We start from the raw sequence: 16,818 nt of genomic DNA on the forward strand, positions 1-16,818 counted from the left end.
TCAGGCAGAAACACGAACATTGCACACCCTTTGCAGGTCACCACCTCTAGGGACTCCTTTCCATCCGTATTGTTGATTTCTGCTTTGGTTTTTTTCCTTTTTGATTATAGTGGAATTGCCTTTGCTTTGTCCTGTCCTCTCTGAAGGTACACAACTACATGAGTATGTCTTAAGGGAAAGTAAGATCTTTTTGTTTTGTTTTTGTTTTTTTGTTTTTTGTGGTGGTTTTGTAGTGTTTTTTTTTCTCTTTATGTTTTTCTTTGTTTTTCCCACCTCTTTTTTTTCTTAGAGGCCTCCCCCTTGACCTCCCCCTTGACCTCCCCCTGTCAAACTCCTGTTTGCTCTTCCTGTTCGCTCGCTCCCTGGGAACTGGTTTACTTTTATAGCTTCCAGTTTCTATCCCTTGTGGGGGATCTCGATCTGGAGTCATAAGAGTCATGTCGAGATCTGGATGATGTCGGTGAAGTGTTTCTGCTATAGACTAGGTGTCTAGGTGAAGGCTGTTGTGAGAGGTCTATTACAATGATTGGTCCCGAAGGTGATGAGTCTCGTATTTCTCCCTCAGAGAAGGAAGCGGTATTGGGTCGGCTGTGTCTCGACGTCGAGGGTACAGCATCATGTCTCGACATGGAGTAGCGGCTGTGGGCTGGAGTCATAGAATCATAGAATAGCAGAGTTGGAAGGGGCCTACAAGGCCATCGAGTCCAACCCCCTACCCAATACAGGAAGCCACCCTAAAGCATCCCTGACAGATGGTTGTCCAGCTGCCTCTTGAATGCCTCTAGTGTGGGAGAGCCCACAACCTCCCTAGGTAACTGATTCCATTGTCGTACTGCTCTAACAGTCAGGAAGTTTTTCCTGATGTCCAGCTGGAATCTGGCTTCCTTTAACTTGAGCCCGTTATTCTGTGTCCTGCACTCTGGGAGGATCGAGAAGAGATCCTGGCGCTCCTCTGTGTGACAACCTTTTAAGTATTTGAAGAGTGCTATCAGAGGCAGCTGGACAACCATCTGTCAGGGATGCTTTAGGGTGGATTCCTGCATTGAGCAGGGGGTTGGACTAGATGGCCTTGTAGGCCCCTTCCAACTCTGCTATTCTATGATTCTATGATTCTATGTCGCCCCTCAATCTTCTCCAGGCTAAACATGCCCAGTTCTTTCAGTCTCTCTTCATAGGGCTTTGTTTCCAGACCCCTGATCATCCTGGTCGCCCTCCTCCGAACACGCTCCAGCTTGTCTGCATCCTTCTTGAATTGTGGAGCCCAGAACTGGACGCAATACTCTAGATGAAGCCTAACCAGGGCCGAATAGAGAGGAACCAGTACCTCACGTGATTTAGAAGCTATACTTCTATTAATGCAGCCCAAAATAGCATTTGCCTTTCTTGCAGCCATATCACACTGTTGGCTCATATTCAGCTTGCAGTCTGCAACAATTCCAAGATCCTTCTCATTTGTAGTATTGCTGAGCCAAGTATCCCCCATCTTGTAACTGTGCATTTGGTTTCTATTTCCTAAATGTAGAACTTGGCATTTATCCCTATTAAATTTCATCCTGTTGTTTTCAGCCCAGCACTCCAGCCTATCAAGATCACTTTGAAGTTTCTTTCTGTCTTCCAGGGTATTAGCTATCCCACCCAATTTGGTGTCATCTGCAAATTTGATCAGCGTTCCCTGCACCTCCTCGTCCAAATCATTAATAAAAATGTTGAAGAGCACTGGGCCCAGGACTGAGCCCTGTGGTACCCCACTCGTTGCCTCTCCCCAGTTTGAGAAGGTTCCATTGATAAGTACTCTTTGAGTCCGATTCTGTAGCCAATTGTGAATCCACCTAATAGTTGTTCCATCTAGCCCACTTTTAGCTAGTTTGTTAATCAGAATGTCATGGGGCACTTTGTCAAAAGCTTTGCTGAAGTCAAGATATATGACGTCCACAGCATTCCCACGGTCCACAAGGGAGGTTACCTTATCAAAAAATGAGATCAAATTTGTCTGACAGGACTTGTTCCTGACAAATCCATGTTGGCTTCTAGTGATCACCGCATTGATTTCAAGGTGTTTACAGATTGACTTCTTTATAATCTGCTCCAGAATTTCCACAGGGATGGATGTCAGACTGACTGGTCTGTAGTTCCCAGGTTCCTCCTTTTTGCCCTTTTTGAAGATAGGGACGTTAGATTGTAAGCCTATGCTAGATTAGATTAGCCTATGCTATGCTAGATTAGCCTATGCTATGTTATGCTATGCTATGCTATGCTATGTTAGATTGTAAGCCTATGCGGCAGGGTCTTGCTATTTACTGTTTTACTCTGTACAGCACCATGTACACTGATGGTGCTATATAAATAAATAAATAAATAAATAAATAAATAATAATAATAATAGCCCTCCTCCAGTCGTCCGGCACCTCACCCGTCTTCCATGATTTTGCAAAGATAATAGACAAAGGTTCTGAGAGTTCTTCTGCTAGCTCCTTCATTACTCTAGGATGCAGTTCATCGGGCCCTGGAGATTTGAACTCATTCAAGGAAATTAGGTGTACTTTGACCATTTGTTTATCAATCTCAAACTGTAATCCTGCCCCCTCAACTTCTGCTTCACTTTTTCCAGGGGGGTCATAGACCTAAGTCATCCCTATTGGTCAATATCAAGTCAAGGATTGCCGATCCTCTAGTTTCTTCCTCCACTTTCTGCAGGAGAAAGTTATCACCCACACATGTCAGGAATTTCTTGGAAGGGCTGACTTTCTTGGAAGTCGACTCACTTCCGTGTCGAGAAGTATCTCCACGTCTGGAGCCCTGTGTACGAGCCTCGACATCGAAGGTGTCGGTGTCGGCGGGTCATTTAGCTGGAGAGGCACTAGGAGTAGTGTCGACGGGCGTCGTATAGATGGAGCTGGTGAAGACACGATAGGCGTTGGGGATGTATGAGTGACCCCCGGTCTTTTCACCTTTTTTGCCTCGTGTTTGGATGGTTCGGGCTTTCTCTTTTTTGCCCGTACCTTCTCCAAGGAATGATGTTTGTCCTTAGACTTTTTTGCCAATTTTTGCGGGGGCATAGAATCATAGAATAGCAGAGTTGGAAGGGGCCTACAAGGCCATCGAGTCCAACCCCCTGCTCAATGCAGGAATCCACCCTAAAGCATCCCTGACAGATGGTTGTCCAGCTGCCTCTTGAATGCCTCTAGTGTGGGAGAGCCCACAACCTCCCTAGGTAGCTGATTCCACCGTCGCACTGCTCTAACAGTCAGGAAGTTTTTCCTGATGTCCAGCATGGCTTGCCCTGGTGGAGCCGACCTACTGGCTTCTGCCCGTTGTGTGGGCGGGGTGGTAGATTTGCCCACGTCCATAACCATCAGTTTGTCTACTGCCAGCAGGGCGTTTTGACACAGTATTGCCTTGAGGCGGTCGGAGTGATTTCGGCACGTTTGTCTAAAAAAACTCATGCAGTGCACGCAGGACTCAGTTATATGAGACTCGCCCAGACAGAGAAGGCTGAGGGAATGGCTGTCTGCAGGAGGAAACTTGCTGTGGCTTTTGACGCATTTCCTGAAGGGGCCTTTAATGTCATATGCCCCAGTTGAAAAGAAACTCTTCACAAGCGGGTGAGAGGATATAGGGTACATATTTCTGTGGCCTTGATATGCCGCAATCGCTGCTAAATAAACTTTCAAAGATGTTGGTTTAAGCCCAGATTGGTATAAGGAGTATAGAAATTGTAAAACTTCAGTTACAGAGGTTGATAGAGGTTCAAATTTAGCATCCTGTGCAAAAATTGAGAATCTTTTCCACTTCGATGAATAAGATCGGCGTGTAGCTGGTTTTCTGGATTCAAGTATAATCTGTTGTATTGACTTCCCCGTTGGGGAAGTCTGTAAAACAGATTGTTGGAGAGGAGAAGTAGCTTGGTGAACCACGGTTGGCGTGGCCACCATGGAGCTATGAGGATGCAGTCCGTGTTGTCCGCCTCTATTTTTGTCAATGCACCAATCTTCTCCCATAAAAATAACTGATAATGGGCCATTGCGGCCTGATAATTGGCGACTCTCATGGTAAGTGATGCTGAGGTATAAACTCTACGATCCATAAAGTTGAGTCGTCGTCCTTCCTTGTCTACAGGGGAAGCGTGTATTTTTTGAGATCTTCCTTGGGATGATTCCACTATTACCGAATTCGGGGCGGGGTGCTTTGTAAGAAAAGCAACCTCTCCTTCCTGCGCTTTATACATGTTATCCAGACGTTTAGAGGCTGGAATCATAGAAGATGGGTTATTCCATGGTTGTTGTGCTGTTTGAAACAACGTTGGTAAATATGGTATGGAGACAGATGTGGGGCTTTCTGTCGCTACTGCATCAAAGACTGGGCCCTTTGGTCGTTCCACATGATGTTGTGTTTCTAAACCTAAATTTCTAGCCATCCAAAGAATGTGTTCTGAAAAACTTCCTATGTCTTCAGGTGGTGGAGGAGGCTCTTGTGACGGTGCAACAGATGACACAGATAATAAGTCGGACTGGTAATCATCAGTAGGAGATCCATGAGACTGTCCTTCAGCTGCCTGTAGGATGAGGTTAGTATCTGTGACTGTTGATAATGGGCGACTTGGTATCGAGCGCGTAACCCTCTGTTGTCTCGGTATCAATGGCGGCGGTGGTACATAGTCCATTTGCTGTTCATGTCTTGGTGTTGATGGTGGTATACGTCGGTACGGAGCGGGGTCCGTTCGCTGTCCATGCCGTGGTGGCGAAGGAGACATGCGTCGGTATGGAGCGGCATGATAATCCTGGTATCAACGTGACTCATATTCATAATGAGGTGGGCGATAATAATCCCACTCTGAACATTCCTGTCTCCTGTTATAGGACTACTCGGATGATCTATCCCACTCTGTGAGAGGGGATCTAGATCTATCTCTTCGATACCGAGTTTGGTCGATCCCTGTTTCCGCTGGGACGGAAATCACAGGCTCCAAATGGCCAGGCGAGGCTGGTATAATAGCCTGCTCTGCCATATCAGGTGGTGATGGTTCCACCAATTCCCCTTCGGAAACCGAGGCATTCGGCATCGATCCAGGTGCCGGTACTGAGGGCGATATTCAAGGTGGTGTTAGAGCTCCCCTCGGTACGGAAGAGGCAGAGTCGGTGGCGAAGGAAGTCTTGGAGGCGTACCTCTATGAGATTGAGGTTTTTGCTCCTTGTGTCTCTTTTTCTTTTGTGGGTCAAGATGTTTAGGTTTTTTTACCTTTTTTGAGTGGTGTTTGGCTGCACTAGGCTGTGGAGGATCTGGAGCGGTAAATACAGCTGTAGATGTATAATACAAGGGAGACTTGTATTATGTTCAAGCCATTTTTGTCCAGCGAATCTTCTCGAGTTGGAGTCGCCATTGGTTTTTGTTTGGTGATTTTAGGGGGCGTATCCACTGCTCTCAGGGCTTTATCCCAGAGCAAGGATCGCAAATGATCAGCTCTATGTTTTCTGGTTTGCCTGGTGAAGGACATACAGTGATGGCAAGTTTCAACTTTATGCCCTTCACCCAGGCATAAAACGCAAAGCGAGTGTCTGTCTGTGGGGGGAAGTTTACTCCCGCAGCGGACACATTTACGAAATGGCACCTTGACGGCCATGCGCCAAGGCACAGCGATCAAAGATCGCCAGAAATAAATGCGAAATCAAGCGCAAAACAGAAAGAAGAATTAGAGTATAGAAAGGTAAGGTGAATAAAAATAGAACAACAATTTTTTAAAATTTATTTTTAACTCTAAGCAGTTCAAATGAACGGAGAGATCCCTAGTTGAAGCTGCCACAATGGCGGTCAACGAAGAACTGAGGGAATGGGCAGGAACCCTTTGGGATATGTGCAGAAGGGACTGGGTTCCCGCCAAAACTCTAGGCTATAGAAGTTTCCCGGATGAAGCTCCACGCAGGGGCAGAGCCCATCAGTGTGATGCACAGAGACCACAAAGAAGAAAGAGAAGAACTAAAGAGAATAAACTACTCTCAAACAACTATAGTGGTATCCACTGGAGTGAAGTCCCGAACATGTTACCAGCAAGGCGGTTGAAGAGAAACTGAGCGTACGATGGTGGGGGAGGGGTTCCCAACCAAATTGAACGTTCTCAGCTTTAGAAGTTCCGATAGCTAGCTCAGCGCAGGCGCAGAGCCCATATGTGTGATGCAGAGACCACGAAGGAGAACCCCCTTTTTCAAAAATTAAATTTCTTAATAAAGTTTGAAGATCAGCATTGCATCACAGTCTTTTAAAATCATGGCCCATTTTAGTTCAGAGATTTACAGAGTTTCTTAAATGACAGTTGTAAAATTTATTTATTTATTTATTAAATTTATATACCGCCCCATAGCCGAAGCTCTCTGGGCGGTTTACAAAAGTTAAAAACAGTGAACATTAAAAAGTATACAAAATTTGAAACCATCAAAAATATATAAAAAACCCAATAGTATAAATAGTATAAAACAACAGTTGTAAAAGGCGAAGATCTGTGGCAATGAACACACCTGGACTCCTGTTCTATATGCCTCTAGGTTGCTGGGGAAGCGCCGTGGAAGGGGCTGTTTGGCAATCCCATCCTGCTTGTGGGCACCTGGTTGGCCATTGCCTAAAACTGGTGCTAGGCTAGGTAGCACCTCCTGGGTGGGATCCAGCAAGGCTCCCCTGATCACTAAACTTGCAGAGTGCCATTGCAGATGGCATCCAAAGGACACCGCCAGCCACACACAAGAGGGAGGGAGGAATCCGCACACCTGGGGGAACCCACAGGCTTGCAGAAGTGCAAACATGCTGTAAAGAATCACACAAACCAGCAACAACAAAATCCCCCAGAGGGCAAGAAGCCCCAGCCCCTGAACAGGAGCCTTCCTCCAAGCGAGGCAACCCCTTCTTTCAGGTGCGTCTGGTCTGCTCTTCTTGGCTGTGACAGGCGCTGGGACGTGACATCAGAGGAGGGCTGCCTCCACCTCCTGCCATCAGACGACACCTTTCCACCCCCGATATATCTGGAGAGAGCTGCCCCTGTCATCCTTGTTTCTGGGCTCCAGGTCATGAGCAAAGAAAACACAGAGCACGGCAGTCCTTCAGCAATGCGGAAACCACCCAGGGCCCAAATTTTGGAAGGCTGTGGCTCTGGGAACTGAAATCAAGTCTAGACAGGATGTGATTGAAGCTGGAGTGAGGATTCAGGGAAAGGACCAGTTCTGGCATCACTCAACACTCCATGGCCAACTAGCACCCTCCCCACCCCCACCCCCACCCCGCTATCTGCTTCCTCTCTCATTTTAAAAATCATTGTGTATTGGTTTTATTTACTTTTATTCCCTTCCTGAGCAAAGCAATGAAAGCAGCTTCCAAAAAACATAAAATACTTGCGTGATAGAGACAGCACAGTTGGCATGCCAGGAACTCATAAACCAAACTCAGCAGTGATAACACCAAAACACCCCCATCCCCACTGAGCAGCCAAGAAACAAATAGGGCAGGTGGGCCTCTGAGAAGGGGAATGAGCCCCCCTCCCCCTGCACGGGGTGCCACTAATGCCATTTATTTATTTATTTATTTATTTATTGCATTTTTATACCGCCCAATAGCCAAAGCTCTCTGGGTGGTTCACAAAAATTAAAACCATTCAAAGTATAAAACAAACAGTATAAAAACATGATATAAAATACAACATAAAAGCACAACCAGGATAAAATCAGCAGCAGTGCAGAAATACAATTTTTAAATACAAACTTAAAACTGCAAAGTTAAAATTAAATTTATAGACTGTTAAAATGCTGAGAGAATAAAAGGTCTTCACCTGGGTGCCACAGCAGAGAAGGCCCTCCTCCTGGTAGCCACCTGTCTCACTTCCTTTGGCAAGGGCTCACGGAGAAGGACCCCTGAGGATGACCTTCGGGTCCGGGCAGGTACAGATGGGAGGAGGCGTCCCACCAGATAGCCTGGCCCCAAGCCTTTTAGGGCTTTAAATGTTAATACCAGCACTTTGAATCGGGCCCGGACCTAGACTGGTAGCCAGTGAAGCTGGAAACAGACTGGTGTGATGTGGTCTCCCTGGCCAGTCCCTGTTAGTAAACGGGCTGCCCTGTTTTGTACCAGCTGAAGTTTCTGGACCATTTTCAAAGGCAGCCCCACGTATAACGCATTGCAGTAATCCAGACAAGATGTTATCAAAGCATGGATAACTGTAACTAGGTTATCACTGTCCAGATATGGGTGCAGTTGGTATATCAGCCTAAGCTGATAAAAAGTGCTCTTTGCCACTGAGTTCACCTGTACCTCAAGTGACAGTTCTGGATCCAAGAGCACCCTCAAACTACGAAGCCAATCCTTTAGAGGGAGTGCAACCCCATCCAGAACAGGGTGAACATCACCTAGCCGGACAGGGGAACCACCCACTAACAGTACCTCTGTCTTGTCTGGATTGAGTCTCAGTTTATTGGCCCTCATCCAGTCCATTACCGTGCTCAGGCACTGATTCAGAACAGCCACTGCCTCACCTGGGTTAGATGAAAAGGAAAGGTAGAGCTGGGTGTCATCCGCATATTGATAACATCTCAACCCACATCTCCAGGTAACCTCTCCCATCGGTTTCATGTAAATGTTAAACAGCATAGGGGATAAAATAGAGCCCTGTGGAACCCCATGGCCTAAATGCCATGACACAGAGCAATAATCCCCCAGCACCGCCTTCTGGAATCGGCCATCCAAGTATGATTAGAACCACTGCAAAACAGTGCCTCCAACTCCCAGCCCAGACAACCTATCCAGAAGGATACCATGGTCGATGGTATTGAAAGCCATTGAGAGATCCAAGAGAATCAACAGGGTCATACTCCCCCAGTCTCTCTCCCGGCAAAGGTCATCCCACAGGGTGATCAAGGCAGTTTCCATTCCAAAACCAGGCCTGAAGCCCGATTGAAATGGATCTAGATAATCCATTTCATTCATGAGTACCTGGAATTGTCCTTCAACCATCTGCTCAGGCACCTTGCCCAGGAAGGGGATATTAGCCACCGGCCTGTAGTTGTTAACATCCTCCGGGTCCAGGTTAGGCTTCTTCAGGAGTGGTTTGATTACCGTAATGCCATGAAAGGTCCAGGTCCTGCACCCCCTCTTCCCTTCAGATGGCAAGGGCACCTGCAGTAGAAGACCTGGACACACCCGTCCACTCCAAAACTCTCCCTGTATACAGAAAGTCAGCCCAAGACACCAGGGAAAAGTGGGCTAAGGCACCCCCACACACACCTTTGCCCTTCCCACGCACAAGGGGTCTGCTGCCATTTAATGTGGGGGGAGCCTCCTACATCGGGTATGTTTCAAGTAGGGTAGCTCAGCAGACACCTTGGTCTCCAACAGGTGGAAACTCCGCCACCTCCCTTTTTCTCAACAGGAGCCCTTCCGGTGCCTTCAACCGCTGCCTGGCGTGGCGACAATCAGCAGGGGACACTCCTGGTGCCAGGATAAAGTGGTGGGGAATGGTTCCTGTGATGCTCCTGGCCATGAGAGCAGGGCCAATAAAACACAGTGGCAGCCTACCCTGGGCGGCCCTCCAACCAGGAAGAGCCCACCAGGTGTGGATGGTGCTCCACCAGTGTTTGACCATCCCAGAGAGGGGCAGGGCTGGAGAAAGCCAGGAGATCTGTCAGAACCCTTTTACCCCATGCTGACAGCACTATGGGGCTGCCTCCAGCTGTCACAGTGCCCAGGGCTTGGCACTGATCACTGGCAGAGTGCCCCATTTTTTCCTGCTCTTACACCTTAGGCAGAGCTTGGGCCACAGGAATTTCGCAGGGGACGCTTTCCACACTCTTTTGAAGTTTTGCCTGTGAAATTTCTGTGTCTCAAGCTGGTGTTTGAAGGCACAGAAGCAGAGACAGAGGGCGGGGGGGGGCAGAAGGTGGCAACATCTAGCAGCAAGCTGCCCCCTGGCACGGGGTCTTTTTGGAGATGAAAGAGCCCCTTGTGGTGGTTTGGAAGGGATGCTGGCGGCACAGCCTTTGCAGTGGCACAGCCCAGGGGCACTTCTGCATGGAGCCTGCTCCCTTCTTGCTTCTGCAGTGAGCCACAGCAGAGGCAGGGGTTAAGTGGGAGCTCCCTGGCCTGCCCACATTTCTCACTTTGCTGGCTTTTTGTGCTTCTGGATCAGGGCACAAATAATAATAATAACAACAACAACAACAACAACAACAACAGCAATAACAATAACTTGTTACCCGCCTCTCCCTCTGGATCGAGGCGGGGAACAATATAAAAAAGAAAAATGTTATAAAACACATAAAACTGATTAAAAACATATAAAATAAATACATTATTAAAATAACAGCCAGACATCTTAAAATTCGACTGGGTAGGCCTGCCGGAAGAGATCAGTCTTTATAGCTTTTTTATATTCAGAAAGACTGTTGAGTTGGCAGATCTCTCCCGGCAGGCCATTCCACAGTCTGGGAGCAGCAGAACAGAAGGTCCTCTGGGTAACAGTTGTCAATCTGACGAGACCACATCATGCCAGTCCTTTTCCAGCTTCATTGGCTGCCAGTCCAGGTCCGGGCCCGATTCAAAGTGCTGGTATTAACATTTAAAGCCCTAAAAGGCTTGGGGCCAAGCTATCTGAAGGAACACTTCCTCCCATATGTACCTGCCCGGACCCTAAGGTCATCCTCAGGGGTCCTTCTCCGCGGGCCCCTGCCAAAGGAAGCAAGGCAGGTGGCTACCAGGAGGAGGGCCTTCTCTGCTGTGGCACCCCAGCTGTGGAATGAGCTCCCTAAGGAGGTTCGCTTGGCACCTACATTATAGGTGAACTGCGGTTCACATTGTGAACCGCCCAGAGAGCTTCGGCTATTGGGTGGTATAAAAATGTAATAAATAAAAATAAATAAATATTATTTATTTATTTTATTACATTTATATATCGCCCCACAGTGTGGTTTACAACAATTAAAAATAGTAAACATTAAAAGTATACAAAATTTAAAACATAAAAACAGTATAAAAACAACAGTATCCATTTAAAAACATAAATAAATATGCCTTTAGATGCCAGGTGAAGACCTTTTTATTCTCCCAGCATTTTAACAGTCTATAAATAAATTTTAACTTGGTGTTTTAAATTTGTAATTTTGCATTGCTGCTGTTTTTATCTGGTTGAGCTTTTATATTGTATTTTATATTATGGTTTTATACTGTTGTTTTATACTTTGAATGGTTTTAATTTTTGTGAACCGCCCAGAGAGCTCTGGCTATTGGGCGGTATAGAAATGTAATAAATAAATAAATAAATCTAGTTTTGGCTTTCTGAAGTAAATTCTTCCCAGAGGACCTGAGTGCGCGGGGCTGATTGTGTGGGAGAAGGCGATCCCGCAGGCAACCTGGACCCAATGTAAGGCTTTAAAGGTAATAACCACTTTTGTAAACCACCCAGAGAGCTTCGGCTATGGAGCGGTATAGAATTGTAATAAATAAATAAATAAATGTATACATTGCCTGGAAACTAACTGGCAGCCAGTGGAGTGATTTTAAAATTGGTGTAATATGGTCACCCCTAGGTGTACTGGCTGCCATATTTTGAACTAGTTGAAGTTTTTGGACTAGGCACAAAGGTAGCCCTATGTAGAGTACATTGCAGAAGTTACCAGCGAGTGTACTACCATCTTTAGGTCTTCCAACTCTAGGAAGGGGCGCAGCTCATGTATCAGCTGAAGCTGATAGTAGGCACTCCTGGCTGTTGCAACTATCTGGGCTGTCATTTGGAGTGATGGATCCAGGAGCACCCCCAAGCTGTGAACACAGTCTTTCAGGGGGAGTGTAGACCCATCCAGAACTGGTTGACACACCTCCAAACTCTGGTTGGGGCCTTTGACAGCAAGCACCTCCATCTTGTCTGGATTCAGCTCCAGTTTGTTTTCCCTCATCCAGCCCATTACCACCTCCAAGTATTCATTCAGAGGAGACACACTAACCTTGGCTGATGCTGTTATCGAAGGCATAAGAAATATATTTGGGTGTCATCGGCATATTGACAGCACCCTGCCCCATGTCTCTGGATGATCTCTCCCAGTGGTTTCATGCAGTTAAACAGCATTGGGGATAGGATGGGGCCTTGTGCTACACTCCTCCTTCTTTGTGGAGCAGCTGCCCCAAGCATCACCATCTGAATCTCCCCGAGAGATAGGACCAGAACCACTGAAGCACAGTGCCCCCGATTCCCAAACCTCCCAGGCATTCCAGAAGGGTACCATGGTCGATGGTATCGAAAGCCACTCAGAAGTCCAAAAGCACCGGCAGGGACACACTCCCCTTGCCAATTCTCAAGCGTAGATCATCCACTAAGGTGACCATAGCTGTTTCAACTCCATATCCTGCCCTGAAGCTGGTTTGAAATGGGTCCCACTCACAGCACAAGAGGCCAGAAGCACCTTTTGTATCTCGTAACTGAGGCAATTCAGAGAAGAAATACTGGCTCATTACAAGTCCAAATCAGCACTACCAAACCTCAAAATTCTTACCTTTGTAGGTTTATTTCGGATCTCGTGAAGAAACAGCTCTTCTGACAAAAGCAGTGTCCGGGCTGGATTGCAAAGGTCAAGTGGCTAAAAAGAAGTCAGGAACCTGTCTGAGGACTGGGGGAGATAAGTCCCTTGAGAACCTCTTGCTCTTGGAAGCGGCGAGGCCCTGATAACGCACCGGATCTTGACGGTGGGAAGTTTGCAGTTCAGCCAATCAAAACCAAGATCTGGCTGTGGGCTGGGCTGGATAGTGGAGGGGCTCATTACATTCCCAAACCCTACCTCACAGAGGAACTGTGAAAAGCACTTGCGCCCTCTGTTTGTGGGGGTGGTAAAGTCAGCTGTTTGGCTATAAAGCCACAACTTGAGCCAAAAACCCTGCAGTAGCCGCCAGCCAAAGTGATCCTAACGTGTTGGAAGCAGGAAATGTTTGCAGAGTGGGGGGCACATGAAAGGGCATGACAAAGAGTCCCACACTCAGCACCCTCCTTCCGGCCACAGTACCCTCCCCCTGCCCTGCCCAGGAGTATCTTGCTTTGAAGCTGTGACTAAACGTGCACCTGCCCAAACTTGGCCAAGCCCATCTTTCCTTCCCGTGGTGGTGACCCTGCAAGGGCCAGTGCGACATACAGCAGGAGGTGAGGGAGCTGCTGAGGGAGTTATGTGGGTCTGGCCTCTGGGGCTTCATCCAGCACAACCAGCTCGCCACGTGACCCAAGAACGCATCCCCAAACTTCCTGAAATGCTCCAAGCGACTTGAGAAGTCTTCTGCATTCACGGGGGCAGGGGGAGAGACACTCCACCCCAGGCCCATGGAGGCAAGACTGACTTTGAACCACCACCCCTCTCATTTGTTTTCACAGGGGGACTCTGCTTCACCAGGTATGGTTCTAGTCCTCAGTGTTTAAAACTCTCCCCTGGTGGTTCCTGATTCTCTGCCTTGCCTCACATATGTCCTTGCTCAAAGTCTTCTGCATGAGCAAAGACTCTCTTGCCAATGGCTAGGAGCCACAGAGACTATACGGAACCTCCAGGTCTGGAAGCAAGGAGCCGCTCGATACCTCCTGCTGCTGCTGGGTGAGGTAGGGGAGGGGGCCTTGCTTTGTTTACTTGCTAGATTGATAGACCAATTCTAACCAAGTCTTCGGGTGTCTTACAGTGAGGAATGAAAGCCATGTAAAACTCAGTGATAAACAAATGATGAGGCCTCTTGAGGGCTGCTGGTGGGCTTCTGGGTGGCTACTGCGGAAACCAACTGGCTCCTGGGCGAGAGGGGCCTACTTTTGCCCTGGAAGGCTTTGCACTTGGGAGGCTCTTGTGTCCTCTCACCTAGCCCAGCCCCCCCTTCCATCTTTGTCCTTCCTGTCACCTGTTTCCCCACTACTCCGCCTCTTCTGTGGCTCCAAGTCTCTCTCGCCTGCCGCACCTGGCCTCTCTTCCTATCTTCTCCCCCACAGCAGACTGCAAGCCCTCTTCATGAAGACAGCAGGGCCTCTGAACACACTCTGAATCACAGGGTCAGATGCGGCAGGGGGGATTTCCCACCCAGGTACTGACGACAGAGTGAGAGCAGGGACAGTCCCCTCCCTCCCCTCCTCTCGCCAATGACTGAAGGGCCTCTTCGAGGAGGGGCTGCTCTGGCTTGTCTGCTCCCAGTGCTGAGCATCAGAATGCCCAGGACTTACCTGCACAAAGATAGGGAAGACCAGCACCTTGGGGGCCAGCGTCACATATGTGCCATAACTGGAGTGGGGGACGTGGGGCTGGACCAGAGTGCAGGTCTGAGGGCTGCTGCTGTGGCTTTTGATGGTCTGTACCGTCTTCATGAGCCGGGACTTCTTGCCATGGGAGCCCCCTTTGCATGTGCTGCCTGGAAAGAGGGATCAGGGAATGGGCAAGTTGCGTTGGCTCACGCTGAGAGAGGAGACTGGCCCCTCAAGCACCTCCCAGCCCCTGGGCTCCCCACTCAGCCTAGGAGAAGCCTGGCTGCCAGCCTGCATGCATGAAACATCCCGTCAGGGAGCCCCAGAGCATCCCGCTGTATGTTCCATCGCTTTGTGGAGAAGTCAGCCACCAAGGGTTAGGGCTCACATGAGCAGCATCATATCTTTGCTATGACCAACTAAGAGTCAAACTAGAAGTCATAAACAAGAAATAATAATTCTGTGACTGGAACTCCTACAAGGATCGTGGTACAGGGAGAAGCTGCCACACATTTTCTCACTGAAAATCCCACCTCTACCACACACATGCACACACTGCTATTTGTGCCCTTTGGTAAAATGTAGAAGCAGGCAGGGCTACGCCCCACCCCCAACCTGAGCTTAAACAATCGGGGCCAATGCCAGTGTTAGGGGGTGCGGAGGAGTTCAGAAGGGAAAGGGTGAAACCTGTCTCAGCAGCAGCAGCTTTTTGTAAAAGAAAAGACATCCCGAGATCAAATTACAGGGCTCTCAAGTCACACCTTGCTCGACCCTAAAACATCACAATAGCAGTCAAGAGTCTGAGTTAGGGTTTGGCTGCAAAGATTTCAGGTCACAGGAAAAGCCACCAGGGCACAGAAGCAACAATTCCCACTTCTTCCACTGTGTCAGTATAGGTTTCCCCAGGAGAAAGCAGGGGCAGGATGCATTTGGCAAAGCAGCAGAGGTGGGTTGGATTTGTGGGTGCAGAATTAGACCCTCTCTTTTCAAGGGCAAAGTGCCTCATGGAAGCTTTGAGCACTTTTAACCTGCTTTGCAACCCTGGAAACACAGAGGAGTTTGTCATGTATTTATCCCCCATGCATGGCGTCGGCGTGGCACTTTCCCAAGAGTCACTAGGAAATGGAGCCTAATGGAAACGTTGAGTCAATCCGTCAGTCCATCTCATGGTTGCCTGGCCATTTCAGCAAATTTCCTACACAGCCATGTGTAGGAGCTGGAAAACAAGATTGCTCAGCCAGTGCAGTGAGTTTCCACTGCTTCAGTTCTCAGGTCTGCCTTCTGATAGGTCACAATCCCAAGCATTTTGTTTTGTCACGCTCACGTTTTTGCTAGCAAAAGCCGCCAGCTGATAATGTTATCATCATGCTGGGCCTGTGCAGGTTGTGCCAGAGACCCTCCAGGGAGATCTGGAATGCCATGAAGGTCAGCAGAGGGTGAGGCGGAAGCCCTGCAGAAGCATGGACAGGAGCAAAGCAAGGGCCCAACGGAGCACAGGACACCAGCTCAGGCCATGGGCCTACCGAGCCAAGGATTGGGTGGCCTCTCTAGGAACAGAGGAACCCAGGGTCCCTCCAGGGAGATCTGGAATGCCATGAAGGTCAGCGGAGGGTGAGGCAGAGGCCCTGAGGAAGCGTGGACAGGAGCAGAGCAAGGGCCCAACGGAGCACAGGACACCAGCTCAGGCCATGGGCCTACCGAGCCAAGGATTGGGTGGCCACTCTAGGAACAGAGGAACCCAGGGTCCCTCCAGGGAGATCTGGAATGCCATGAAGGTCAGCAGAGGGTGAGGCGGAAGCCCTGCAGAAGCATGGACAGGAGCAAAGCAAGGGCCCAACGGAGCACAGGACACCAGCTCAGGCCATGGGCCTACCGAGCCAAGGATTGGGTGGCCACTCTAGGAACAGAGGAACCCAGGGTCCCTCCAGGGAGATCTGGAATGCCATGAAGGTCAGCAGAGGGTGAGGCGGAAGCCCTGCAGAAGCATGGACAGGAGCAAAGCAAGGGCCCAACGGAGCACAGGACACCAGCTCAGGCCATGGACCTATCGAGCCAAGGATTGGGTGGCCACTCTAGGAACAGAGGAACCCAGGGTCCCTCCAGGGAGATCTGGAATGCCATGAAGGTCAGCGGAGGGTGAGGCAGAGGCCCTGAGGAAGCGTGGACAGGAGCAGAGCAAGGGCCCACCGGAGCACAGGACACCAGCTCAGGCCATGGGCCTACCGAGCCAAGGATTGGGTGGCCACTCTAGGAACAGAGGAACCCAGGGTCCCTCCAGGGAGATCTGGAATGCCATGAAGGTCAGCGGAGGGTGAGGCAGAGGCCCTGAGGAAGCGTGGACAGGAGCAGAGCAAGGGCCCACCGGAGCACAGGACACCAGCTCAGGCCATGGGCCTACCGAGCCAAGGATTGGGTGGCCACTCTAGGAACAGAGGAACCCAGGGTCCCTCCAGGGAGATCTGGAATGCCATGAAGGTCAGCGGAGGGTGAGGCAGAGGCCCTGAGGAAGCGTGGACAGGAGCAGAGCAAGGGCCCACCGGAGCACAGGACACCAGCTCAGGCCATGGGCCTACCGAGCCAAGGATTGGGTGGCCACTCTAGGAACA

General features: G+C 49.2%; 1 protein-coding gene across 1 annotated transcript in view; it reads right to left on the reverse strand.

The window, feature by feature from the left end:
• RGS3 (regulator of G protein signaling 3) overlaps positions 1 to 16,818 on the reverse strand; it is a 95,536-nt gene that overhangs the window by 60,479 nt on the left and 18,239 nt on the right. The window contains exons 6-7 of the mRNA XM_063144456.1: positions 14,195 to 14,379; positions 12,510 to 12,593 (exon numbers count right to left, since the gene is read on the reverse strand). Of these exons, the coding sequence (XP_063000526.1) occupies positions 12,510 to 12,593; positions 14,195 to 14,379 (269 nt within the window). The remainder of the gene's footprint in view (positions 1 to 12,509; positions 12,594 to 14,194; positions 14,380 to 16,818) is intronic.

The sequence above is a fragment of the Elgaria multicarinata genome, chromosome 19 (genome assembly GCF_023053635.1).
Source record: "Elgaria multicarinata webbii isolate HBS135686 ecotype San Diego chromosome 19, rElgMul1.1.pri, whole genome shotgun sequence".
NCBI classification, from domain to species: domain Eukaryota; kingdom Metazoa; phylum Chordata; class Lepidosauria; order Squamata; family Anguidae; genus Elgaria; species Elgaria multicarinata.